Source organism: Phalacrocorax carbo, chromosome 1, assembly GCF_963921805.1.
Source record: "Phalacrocorax carbo chromosome 1, bPhaCar2.1, whole genome shotgun sequence".
NCBI lineage: Eukaryota > Metazoa > Chordata > Aves > Suliformes > Phalacrocoracidae > Phalacrocorax > Phalacrocorax carbo.
The window spans coordinates 94172410-94186510 of NC_087513.1; the positions used below are offsets into that span (position 1 = coordinate 94172410).

At 35.8% G+C, this 14101-nt stretch overlaps 1 protein-coding gene across 1 annotated transcript in view; it reads right to left on the bottom strand.

Moving 5' to 3' along the window:
• ABI3BP (ABI family member 3 binding protein) overlaps positions 1–14101 on the bottom strand; it is a 178584-nt gene that overhangs the window by 137945 nt on the left and 26538 nt on the right. The window contains exons 3-4 of the mRNA XM_064467435.1: positions 6080–6148; positions 2919–3051 (exon numbers count right to left, since the gene is read on the bottom strand). Coding sequence (XP_064323505.1) covers positions 2919–3051; positions 6080–6148 — 202 coding nt within the window. The remainder of the gene's footprint in view (positions 1–2918; positions 3052–6079; positions 6149–14101) is intronic.

Here is a 14101-nt window from a genome sequence, read left to right on the forward strand (position 1 = left end):
GTCTTTTGGTTTGGGTCTTTTTGTTTTGTTTGCATTCTAGTGCTAAGGGTCTGTCCAGAGATGATAGTCCCTTCAAGAAGGCTTTAGAATTTGACCTTGGAAATAACTTTGGTCCACACAAATGGCAGTGATTATCTTTGCTTCCACAAGGAATTAGGGTTTGGGGTTATCTTGCAGGAAATATGTAGCACTTTATTTGCTTATGCCCTTAATCTCTACAGAGTTAAGTAAACCAAAGAATGGTTTGTCAAAAAATGGCACAGGAACTTTTTCTTCATTGGAGTTTCTTCAAAAGCACTTTTTAGGTACAGAAGAACATGATGTGCCCTCAATAAGCAAGCAATAATTTCACTGAAGCAATAAAAGATAACAATGTTCTTGGAGAATGTGGCACCTCTTATTGAAAACTCCTTTGCTCACAAAACCAGATCTTCTAAGGAATACCCCACTGAGGTCAGACTCACACTAGAGAAAATCTTGGCCAACAGATCCATGCTGTTCCATATGGTTTTCATCTTCTGAGTCAGTAACATATTCAACTAACTTACATTATGCAACATTTGTACAAAAGCCTGATGTCCATTTGGAGATGGTAAAATCTGAGGCTGAGAACAGTGATTCCATTTCAGGTCATAGAGAGTTACAAATCTAAAACTTGGTGGGATATTAACCGACAGAACTTAGTTAAGAGGTCATAATTGCCACATACTGCCAATGTCAAAGATTAGACATTAGTCACTATACAACAATCTTGATGATGATTAACAGTTCATTTCAACATGTCACAGTAGGGAGAATATGCCAGATGAAAAAGGACTAAGTAAGTGAAGTAGTACATACCCATACTTTGATATGACTGTTTGTGCTTTAAGTGTTTTTAAACTAGCTACTCATGACTGTCAGTGTTATCTTTAGAGTTCAAGTATAGGGAGATATTAAAACAAAATGAACACAACTCTTACAGGCAAGTCCTCTTATGGGGGCAAAAGGGAAATACATAGGTGGTACTTTAGTACAGCCTGACAACATTTCACTAAAATGGAGCATACATTAAAGGTAAACCATGGAGGGGAATCGGCTAACTTGACCAAACAACACTTAACTAATGAAACAGAATTTTGGGAGATGCATACCATTACTTGACACAACAACATGGTAATGTCACGCTCATGACATTACTCTCATCACACTCTCACAGTAGAGTAGCAAACATGCAGAATATGTACTAAACACAGCAAGAGACCAGTAGCACCTTACTAAGTGGAAAACATTACAAAATATGTTAGAGTTTGTTCAAATGTTGAGTCAATGAATGTCCAACAAGAATATTCAGTTACTGAGGAGAAAACCTGAAGCTGAAGAAGGCATTGTGGTGGGTACCATATGCCTTGAATCTCCATATGGAGATTCAAGGATCTTATAAAGGATATAAGCTGCTTCTAAAGTGTTCTTCCTTCTCACTGCACAACCGGTGTTGTACCTTTGGTGCTGACACAGCACATAGAGAGGATAAGTTCCATGGCAAAATGGTGCTAAAATCATTATGTGGGCAGAACTCTTTACAGGCTCATCCATGATCAGCTCATTTCTTCGATTTCTAACTGCAGGAAATTACTTGCTTCTGTCTTGATTGAGAGTGCAAAATTGTAGCTTAAACCAACTTCTATTTCTACTGAAAAAAATCCAATTAAATTACATGTTTGGACAGTCCATCATATTCCATAACAAGTTCCTAATAAATATTAACGTTTTTTGATAGTGTTTGAAATTCTAGTGGTGGTGAAGATCCAAATTTGTTCACGAGAAATTTTGGAGCTTGAAAAGGATTAGTCCAAAACTTTTGGACTGTTGTATTGGCTACATAGGATGGATTTTTTAACATAATAAATGTGTGACATCCAGTTTAATGGTATCGATGGGAGCATTATTATCAACACCAAAGTAAGCAGATTCAAGTCTAAATTAGACACCTATAAATTAGACAAAAATTAGAGAGATAGGGAAATTATCTCAATAATGCAAAGACGCATTAAAAAACCCCAAAAGATGATAGTTGCAAACCAGACATAGATGTATCCCAAACACGGGTGCACAAAGTTTCTTCTTAGTTTTACAGAACACTGCTGAGTTGAATGGAGCTTTGCACGATGTAAATGAAGACAAAAAAATTATTCTGTCATAAAAGGAAGAATACAAAGAGAACACGAAAAGACAGAGCATGCAAAAACATCTGTATTAACAATTTTAATAATTGCAGCAGATGAATTTTGCTCATCTGCCAAGAGTTGCTGAAATCTAATGGTGCACGTGACTGAGAAGCTACCCAGCACTGCGACTTCTCTTCAAACAGCTACTTGGTGAGTCTTCCTGAGCTCCCCATTAAATAACTACAGCAAAACAAGAATATTATAGTAGAAGAGGTATTCTTTTCCTTACATCAGAAAACTAATGGAATCTGTACTATATCAACATCAGGAAAGTAGTATAGTGATAAGACCAAATACAGGAAACAAAAATCAAATAGCACTGAAACATCATTCCCCTACCAGAGCACAGCAGGACTTATTTTTCATCTATTTACCAACTTTAAACCAATATATCTCCTATGATTTACCAAAGTTTCTTTCAATTAATTCAGATACAAAGGAAGGTAGAGCCAAAGCCATTGGTTTAAGAACAAAGGATATAGTGTGAAATAGCAAGATTCATACTTCAGCATGTAGACATCTGGCTAAATTTGCACTCAAGACAAGTAAAGACTTGCAAAGTACAAATTTAAGTACTCTTACTTCACATTCAGACCTATTGCTTCCAACTTTTTCATTTCCACTAAAAAACTTGTTTCAGACACACCAGGTAACTACACTGAATTAAATAATGATCATCATAAAAATACCCCCAGCTTTCTGTTATGTTACCTGTCACTAGCACAGTTACTTGTTGCTGTCCAGTCATGCTGAGGGTTGACTAGGATGCCCCATGAGAGGAACACAGAGGTTGGGGTGAGAGTGCCAACTACCAGCTGCAGAGGCTTTTGATTCTTGGTCCGACCTACATGGGAAACATATAATTCCAATTACAAGTTAGTTTCTCTCTCCTGCATTATGCAGTGAAAAGTTTTTGCAGTTGGATAATGAAGTCAATGAAGGCCTACTTCTCTTCTAAATGTGAAGGGACGGGTACAACAGTTCTCTCTCTTTTTCATGGTCACCATTTCGAATGTATGATTTAAAAAAGGGGGCAGAGACGGTGTGATCTGTTTATTGGCTTCGAGTTGAGGCAAGTGAAACATCTGCAAGGAAGGGAGACCACTCCTCCTCTGAAGCCAACAGAGCATGAATAGAGGAAAGAAGTGCAGTACATAAAGTTGGCATAAAGAAAGGGAGGATGCAGCTAGCAGGCAGCGGAGGCACAGATTAGGGGACTGCTTTAGTAAGTACATATCAGACATACAAGCCTCAGAAAGACTATTTTTTAAGTCCCCTCTGGACTTGTACAGCATGTATTTCAACCTAGGAAGAAACTGTAAGACTTCAGTTCCAGACTTGCAGATCCAGAGTAAACCTAAAGGAATTCTTGCTATTATTTGGCGAGTAGAAGGAAGACTTGTTTACTAAACTTTTTCAATTTTGTCTTATTATAAGTTTTCTCTATTTCTCTTTTTCAGCCTATGTTCCAATTAAACCTAGTTTTTGAAAATGGGCAGTGGGTGGTTTTGGTATGCTTAGTATGAGAATAAGCTATACGCAGATAAACTTCAAAGCTCTGGCTGTCTCGGACTGCATCAGAGAAGGTGCCACACAGAGTTCAGGACATTATAAGGTCTCTCTGTGTGTGACAGAAATACTAACTTCTTCGCAGGATCCTTAGTAACACTGCAATTATGTCCATAGATAATCCATACCTTCTATAGCAGTCTTTGTGAAGAGTAAAATAAAACCTACAAAAATTCTGTTGCTTTTAACTTTAGGCAGATCTGAGTTGGTGGCTGTTTAAGTATATATGTATATAAGCCCAATGACAACCTTTGGTGTTTGAAAGATGATTAATGAAAGGAAATTCATATATTCTTTACACCACATTACATACTTCAAAAATCTGAAGGATTTGTACCTGCAGAAAATGTACAGGTGACCACAAATTCCCCAAAAGTTTATAAGCCACTGATCTAAGGATTGTATTTTTCACTGTTGTGAAACAGATCTGACTAACTTTCTTGTCATACCTTTTGAACCCTAATATCTCTTCAATTAACAAGCCCCAGTGACAGTCTGATTTGTACTTTCAACCAATGTGTGTTGGTTGAAATATGTGCTCGTTTAGAGACATTAACCATGTGTGTTTTTACTGTATATCGACAATGAATATGTTGCCACAAAAACCCCACAAACAAAAACCCTGTCTACCCTTAAGAGGAAGTATGACGTGCTTTGAAATACTGTGGAACATACGATACTTCCACAAGGGCAAATGTCCAAATAATTTTCTTGTTCCAGTTCCTATACCCTTTCCCCATTATTAAAAAAAAAAACAAACAGCTTGATCATTTACCAAAATATCTGGCAAATCTGCTATCAATAGCAAAACACCTTTCTTGATCCTTTTTTGAGGAAACATGGAAAATATGTGAGCTTTAAGGAAAAAAAAACCCCAAGCTCTCATATAACTTGAAATCATGCTGGTTTTTGGGAGGACCTACATATGATTTTGATTATGATTTTTATTACGCTATTAGTTTCCAGTTAAGAGACTGCAATGATTTATACACTGTAAAACCAGGAATTACCTTGGGGATCATCTATGTTGATCTGTATGAATACAAACCATACAACTTCTCTGTATTAATTGGTTTGAACTACAGTGTATCTTCTAGAAATGTAACTAGTTTTCATTTGTAAATTTAAAATTGCAGCGACTCAAACTCCACCACAATGCTTGGTAATGTGTCCAGTTTAACTGTTCTCACTACTAAAAAGACTTGCATATATCTAACTAGCACTAAACCAACAGCTGCTTTTACACCTTTGTCTGCTGGACTGAAAAGTCAACTGTCTGAATCTTGTTCCACAAATTTGTTTCTGTAGACTGTACGTGCAAAAAATAATAATGTCCAAATAATGCATTATGCATTTTTTGGTTTTGTGGTTTGGTTTTGGTTTTTGTTTGTTTGTTTGGTTTTGTTTGGGTTTTGTTTTGTTTTGGGTTTTTTTGGTTGGTTTGTGGGTTTTGTTTTGTGTTGGTTTTGGTTTTTTTTTAATATATAGGTGTTGCACCTGAAAAGTAAATCACTTTTCAAAAATCTTTCCAGACATACTGTTTTACATATGGCCAAGAGCAAGAACAAATTAATCCCAAGCAGTTACCCGGAATTAGGAAAAAAAATCATATGAAGATCTCAAACTATAAACATATACATATATACTATCAGTTTATTCTTTGCAACGGTTCAGTGATGCTGAAAGTCATCTCCATATTAAAGGAAGGAATTTAAAACTAACAATATTAATGACATGATTAAGGTTATATAGAATGTCTTCAGAACAGACAAGAATCAAATTCAGATTTTTGCTCTTCTATATATAGTTTAAGCTAGAAACATCCCTCTTTCCTTAACTCTTTGAATCGGCAAACTTAGTAGTAGTACTGATTTACAGATATACACACAGAAGTTACCATTTCCAATGAGAAACAAAAAGCATGTCCATGCATGAAGAATTCCTTACTGGTAGTTTTGGAGGAGTAACTTCAATACACCAGATCACTGTATTTCAAAACTGTACTTTTTTTCGATGTACTTGTTACCCCTTTAAACATCAGAAACTAGAATTCTAAATTTCAATTCTCATTTGTAAGAACTTTTTAAAAGAACAATCTTTAAGTACTTCTGCATGTTTTGAACATCAGATGTGTGACTAATTATTGACTAGGAAATACTGTCCTACATTTAACCTTCCCACATACGGAATTTGCGTATCTCAGTCAGACACCTACAGTTACAAATATCTTCTCAGAGAAACCCAGTAAAGATTCTGTCTTCCTTTAACTACTTTAAGAAAGAGATGCAGTAATGGAAAAATACCTGAACAAGATTTCTTGTTACTTGAAACGCGTGCTGGTCGTACTGAAACCAAATACCGTGGCTCTGCATCTGCAAATGAAGAAAGAGGCAATTAGTACAGATGTGTACTCGTACGTGTACTTTATATGAGAAACAGATTAACTCATAGTTCATGAAAGTAAGTCCAATATTCCATGAATGCTTGACACGTTATCCCATCTTTGTGATCTTTTGACATGTTTGCTTTAAGGCTTATTCACTAATCATTCAGAAATATTCTAGCCATTAGGAAAAATCATACACCCATACACAAAAGATACGGCAATTCTTTTTGACTGAGACAAAGCATAGCAGGACATACCTGTAACATTTCAATGCAAACATTACTTGGAAAGTGAAGAGGAATGAAAACCCAGATAATGAGGAAGAGGTGACGGCAAAACAAACAAGTAAAACAGGTGCAGTAATAAGAGGGCAAAGCCTAAAGAGTACAACCAGAGATATCTACCCTCCTGACAGGAGCCGGAGGAATTTTTCCTAAAATATTTACTGTATTCTGTTTCAGGGTATACACCTAAGTTTTCCTGTTTTAAGCAGTTTCTCAGTAATGAGCTGGCCTATTGTAATAAGAATAAAGAAAATGCATTGATCATTTAGGAGCACATCCCCAGTAGACTAATACTAAATCATTCAAGATTTGCATGATTGTCTGGTTGCAGGAAACAACACAATGTCAGACATGCTTAAGAGAGTCTCCACATCTGTTACCAGTTTGTTTCATAATTAGGTTTACATACTTTTTCCAAAGACTTCTTATGAGATTTAACTATTAAGTGCTTTGACAGTTTTGAATAATCTTTATGAAAGTAAAGTGATTACTAACATTTAAGAGAAAGGGACTAATATGTATGTAAAATCCACAAAGGACTGTGACTTTGGCTGGAACCTCTGGGTACTGTTACATTAGAAATAATGTTGCATGCAACAGAATGCAACAGTTCAAATGATTTTTCTTATACAATAAATTCATGTAGGACAAATTGTATTTTCCAGACCTTATGACATTTACATTTCTTTTAATTTTAACCCTTACGCATTCTCTCTCAGGAAAAATGAACCTTTGCAAAATATTTTTTTATATCTTTACGGGAAAGAAAAAATCTCTCTCCATCCTAACTCTAGTTCTACCTTTTTTTGTGCCACTTCCTGTAAATGGTTCAACCACTTCATTTCAAAAAGCTAACAGAACAGGTCATATAACATAGTAAAAAAAAATAAAATGAAAAGCCCTTCCAAAGACAATAACTTTGCTTTTCAATTCAATCTTACCTGAATGGCCTAAGTTTCTTTTAAAGTACATAAGAACTGCAGCCATTTTAAAGTATGCAGTGTCAATGCTCGCTGGGTGTCAGTCAAGATCCAGCCTGGAAAAGTTCTGGAAATACTAGTCTTCACAGGAAATAATGAAATGAAGCAAACCAAGTTCTACACAAACTCTAACACATTTGAGAGACATCTGATGCAGTTTGGATGACAGAAGCACGCATGGTGAGAGGCCACAAGTTCAGATATATTCATATTTCTGGCAGCGAAATGCAGATAACTTCCCGCTGCAGCTTAAAATAATAAATGCTTTGATTAAAACAATGTTGAGATGGTGATTTAGTTTGGGAAATTCATCTTCAGAAAGAAGATTTTCCCCTACTCTTGACATCACACGTCAGAGATTTCTGCCCTTCATAATTATTTAAACCCAAGCTCTATTCTCACTGAACTGCAATACTAGAAAAGAAGCCATAGGAACTTCCAAAGAGATATCCATGGGCAGAATTTGGCTCACCATACACTGACCAAAACTACTTTAGCTGCAGGTTTTTTTTAAAAGGGATTACTCTATGTAAAATTCTTCTTCTAGTTAGGTACATTTATTTAAATCTGTATCTAAGCATAACAGATTGAATTTCCTGCATTTCTCAGTGTAACAGCTACCTTGAAATCTACCAATTAAACAGACCCACTGAGAAATCATTCAATTTTTCTCTTACATCCAGATTTCTGTAAGGAGAGAGGAAGAAAAACCCATACTGAATAAATCAAAAGCTTGCTGTGCTACTTAAAAGGCTGTGCCGCTTTTAAGTAAGAGTGGGGAAAACCACTCAACTTCACTGACTCTATGCATCTAAGTCTCTGGAAATACGTACTATGGGTGTACTTCAATTGTTTAATTGTTGTTTTTAAACAGGTTTCAACTGCACCCAATATAAGCATAACTAAGGTGAGCACTGAAAACAGCTGCTCAGAGCAGCGTGGAAAAAAAAAGATTAGTTAAAAAGAAAAAGCAATCCCAAAGTGCAAATATCTCTTTACTTCCAAAAAAGTATTTTTTAATATTTAGGGAAGCACACAGTTCTTCTGGGGTCTGTGCAATCGCCTGGACTTATTTTATATTGAGACTTAAAACCAGACATAAGTGACATGAAAATAATTTCTGCTGTACATTAATGCTCACTTGTGAGACTGTTATAATTCCCACAAAATATTGAGCAACGTTAACTTCAACAAAATTAGTTTCAAGCATCACCTTGAAAGCTCATGAATTACAAAATCAGTCTTCAAAAGTGCAAAATTTTATGGTTTCATTAAAAAAAAAAGTCCAAAATTTGTGAAAGAAAGTTATCCAAATGGTCTGAAACAGCTAGTTTTGCCCTGCTCCATCACTGGAAGAATTCATTCTGGCTGAAGTCTGAAATGACATGTGTAGCAGTATAGAAATAGATTATCTGTTAAACAAAATGTAAATTTCTCCCTGCACATCTCAAAGCTACAAAACATGGTATTTATCAGGAATCATTAGTTCTAACAGGTGTTTTTGTTCTGTAACAAAATGCTCTCAGCAGGATTATTTTGTGTTGGGTGTTGTTCATTAAGCTTTTTCATGAATTTAGCAAATGTTGCCTTAATAAAGAATACAGCATATCCCCATTTCCCAGAGAACTCATGGCTCTTCTGGTTGTAATACAATCTATAAAAGGAAGTATTTAGGAAAACAGGCTAAGACTAGATGTTGAGAGAGCTCTGCTACAGAACAAGCAGGTTTAAAAAGTCTGGTTTATAACAACCAAATGTAAGACAATTTTATGATCATTATAACTAAAAATCAGAAATTGAAATTAGCAGAGGACTACATTCAATACCTGGGATACAACACAAATTCTTTTCTGAACTTAACTAAAAATATATCTTAATTTAGAAATATGATTTGCCATTCCTGAGTAGAATCACCCACGCTACTACACAGGCTTTAAGAGTACAACTGTAGATGAACCTAAATTAACCTGTTTGATGAACAGCATCAAAGAGTTATGCATGGACTGAAGAACACAAGCCTTGAAATGCTTCTATTCTGGACAGAGATACATTCTATACCCAAGGAAACTGAAACCAAGAAAGGCCGACAGCTTGCTTAACCTCATATAATGAGCCCTGATTCAGGTTTAGAAATGGGAGTTCTTTCTTAGTCTTCCACTGCAATTTAACATTTCTCTTAAATTCAGAAGGCCATTGAGTTTTGACACTGATTCAGTCCTCCTGCTGAGAAATATGTTTATCAGTTATCATCACAACATAGATATCATCTGATGCTACTATGACTCAATTAATTTTCAGGGGCTTAAAATGTTGCCTCACCCATGTGTTAAACTCTACCAAGTTGCAAGAACTCTTTATGATCATCTGTGTTCCTTTATGATGCATAATCCACTCTACAAATCCATGTCTATAAGAAGCAGGAATCTTGGGGAGAGGTCAGTAACATAGGAGGAGAAAAAGAAAATGCTGTGAAATACAGAAACCTAAATAAAACCATGGTTTATCTTGTGCTACTTTATCTTAATGCTTAAGGGAGAAATTGAATTGACTGCTGAAATAAGAGCTAGGCAGCAGAAAGGTGACTGTCAGACCCATAAAAGTATGGGCTTCTGACTGTGTGTCATGATTCACAGAATATATAAACTATTTACACTGAAATATATTTGAAGAGAGAAGTGCATTTCTAAAACAAAATTATGACCTCAAGTAAATGCAAATGAAATCACACAGTACAGACAATTCTATTTACTGCTGAGTATTTCTTACTTTGTATGAATTGTGTTTAATAAGAAAATGGTAGTTACATAACTAAACCTATTGTTCAAATATCTGGACATGGATCCACGAATCCAGGGCATCTGCCCCCAGAAATAATTTCAACATACATCAATATATACAGAATAACATATGATACAGATGTAAGATACAGATCTCTCATCTCACAAGGATCCAGAACCTCATAAATTAAGGACCCTTACAGAAAAATGCGAACTTTAATAAGTTCAGTTTCAAATATATTTGCAAATTTTCTATTAAAATCTTAGCAGTTCCTTGCTGCTTAACACATTCTTGAAGGGCTGGTACTATAAGACTGACATAATAAATCCACTTGTTTGAACCTGTTACTGCCTAGACCCCTTATTAAGGCTGGAAAGAAAAATGTCATGGCTAAGAGCTGCTTTCAGCTGGCACACAACTGTCCCTTTACAAACACCTTGAAGTTACAGACCAGAAATGAAGTCCACATAGTGATAACCTTCAATTCTTTAGCCAAAGGGTACTACAAGAAAATGTCCAGATGTACCAGAGAAGTGCTATTCAACAAATTCATGCCCAATTCTTAGCGTTGTAATTCCCCAAACATGGGTTGTTTTCACAATTCAGTTGAGAGACACCAATATGACATTGGAATTGCTCTTTCAAGTTTAAATGTCCACAGCTGAATAGAACAATGTCACTTTGGACCAAAGCACAACACTCTGGCAGGTGTGTACACCTAACTAAAGCAGGAGACAAGACTAGTCACTCACCTGAGGCACTAGTATCTGTAAAGCAATAGTATTTGTATCTATAGCATTTGATACATACAGTAGACACATCTTCTATCCTGATAAAGAGGCATACTTCTTTGGTCTGACCTTTGATGCTGCCTGATCATTGTAATTTACCCTTCACTGTGATTCAAATTCATCTATCTAGCAATGCATGAAGAAAAGTTCAGGAAATACAACAGAACCCTTTTCTCTTTGTACATGCCCTCTGCAGGCAGTTCCCAATTAATGGTTAATGTTACACAATTGCTGGCTAGGCTATTATCTTAGCTGCAAAAGCAAGAAAAACCAAATATTTTAAGATAAGAATCACTGCAGTGAGGTGTTGAATATTTTAATGGATGAAATGTAGGTGGATGTCACACTTTCTATAAAGTCATACATCTCTCCCAGCAATCCTAGGAAAGGTCACAACCTTATTAATTTCTTTTAAAATATATGCACATATACACATGTCATTTCATGAATTAATAAATCTGCTTACTTCAAGTTTATTGTTAAGAGCATCATAAGAGGTGTATGACCCAGCAGAAAATGTGACAATAAATTTCATCTTAATCAACAGTGAAATATGGAAGTGATGAGCTTTAGAGAAATATATGGTTGTGTATATTGTGTCATCTATTAAAAAAACCCAAGTTTGTGATTGCTTCATTTCCCATACTCCAGTTCCAATCAGGGAAAATTATCCCAAATAGAATACCTATTATGCTGCTCCATTAACAAAACCAGGCATGCAGAGCTAAATCAGGGCAATGTCTGCAAGGCACTTCATTCTGCTGTGTAGACCCATACTGTTTGTTAGAAAGGACGAAGGACATTTTAAAGGATTGATCAGTTTCAGGGAGGGAATCATGACTGACTTGTATGCAAAGTCTTTATGCTTTCTTACATTGGCCTAACTACTAAGTTAATGAAATAATTTATTTTTCTTTGAGTAGGGTCTACACTTCATTGCATATCTGTACCATCTTCACTGAATAGACAAGTTTAATATTACTAGGAACAAGACCCACTTTTGCGTAGATATAGAGACAGTCACTCTCTCAGGCAATTACATTCTAATGCAATGTTCCTTAATCCATTTGGAAAACGTATCTTTTGGAAACTAAAAAATGCCCTTGAATCTCCATTTCTAATCTTTACATTTCAGCTACCAAACCAATTTAAGGTTGTGATTAAAGTCCCTAAATTGATTGGGGGAAGTATTTTCTTTCTATGAACCACTAAAACTGACAGGAGAGGAGGAAGCATTAAATTGCATGAGCCTTTGTCTAAATAGGCCACAATGTCTTTTCACATTTGAGAATCACTCCCTCTGCATCCTGTTCGGTAAAAGCCACAACCAACCACTGTTCAGGGCAACCTGTAAAGTTCATCTGCTTTCTGTAAAAGTCAGATAAGCCAAAGCATGAGAGGACCAAGAGGAGTTCTCAGGGTGAATGTGAATATTTTCATATTAACCTAGTTGTTCTGATTCTGGAAAAATATGTGGAACCCACTGAAGACCTTTCGCAAAGCGTACAGTGGCTCTTGAATCACTAGAATATCTAGAACAATGAATAGACAATTTTTAGTGTGAAGATTTATAAATATATCATTTTAATATGAAGATAGCATACTAGGCCAACTTCATCACATGTGAGATGTACTAGGAGCACAAAGGTAACATAAGATTTTTCAGCAATAGGTGTCTAGGGGGTTTGTGTCTTTGGAAAGTATCTTGAGAGTGGTTTTATTGCCCCTTTACAAAACCTTAATTTTATTAACATCCACATAAAGCATGTGCTAAGTTCTCTGGCTGTCAGAATAAAACCTAACCATTGTTCCTAAAACAAAGAACCATCCTGCAATTCCTCCAGCTTGTGCCAGCAGCTGGTCCCTGAAACTGTGGGGGGTGCTAGCAACATACCACAGTCTTCTCTTCACTTCTGCCACACTAATCGCTCTAAAATAGAGCCGAAAACACAACTGATGTTTCTTCCTTTAGCTCATGTTCTGTACACACTTGGAAAGTACTATCAAAGCTGCAGGTTAATGTGGTGTTCAATATTAATGAAATTCTCTGCTTTCAAACTCCAATAAAACAAGTCCACAAAGCATATAACACTAAATCTCTTAATTAAAAGCAATAGCTCCAATAAATGTACTTTTAATTGTCTTAAATAAATGCTTGCAACTTGAGGTACCTATTGCTGCTAGCTTCTTTTATTCCTCTCCTTTCCAAAATAACATTTTATTGAAGTTGGAAATGCTAGTCTTTATATTATGCTGCACGTTGCATTTGTAGTTACTGGACACTCAGAAGTCAGAACCATAGATTCATTGTCACTAGGAAACTGACTGACAACTTGTATTATTGTTTTAAAATTCTGAAGTTACTCTCCTTTAAAATAATTAAAAAGGAAAAGGAGAGTAGTCCCCAACACTTGTGCTGTTCCCTCTCCAGATACACTAGAGAAAATGTGTTCATTTCATTATAGGCTGCATGCACCATGGGTTTTCTCACCTTCTGTGCTCATTGCTACAAGATTCTGATCGCTTAACAGTAAGCTTTAATGAATATGCATGTGGCTACCTTTCTGATGCAGAACTAAAGAAAGGTGTCTACAGTTTCCAGCATTAGCTATAAATGTTGGAGTTACAAAATACCTTATGTTCCCAGTGACATTCAGCCTTCTGTTTTCAGTTTCACAAAACATTAGGTATTAAAGCTAAAGAAAGCAATATGTGACATTATATTCAGGGCTTTTTCCTCTTTCCACGGATCTCAGAGAAAAATATTAGTCCTCACTACTGCAACACAACTACACAGGTATTATTTATGCCCAATTCACAGTATTCTACAGAAAATCCTGTACGCCATTCTTAGAGAAAGTTACACATGAGATAAATCTGATAAATCAAACACAGCTTAAGCAATGGTTATAAACTCAAACACTGGATTAGTGAGAAATTACAGAGAGATCCCACGAATACCAATCCGTGAAAAGGAAAAAGTCAACCTTTGCTACAGTGATCTAATGAAAATATCCAATATCTGAATCATTCTGTGTCTAACATCTTATTTATTCTTTTTTATTCTGCAGTTTTCAGCCTGGAGCAAACCCCCAGAATTGCCTTA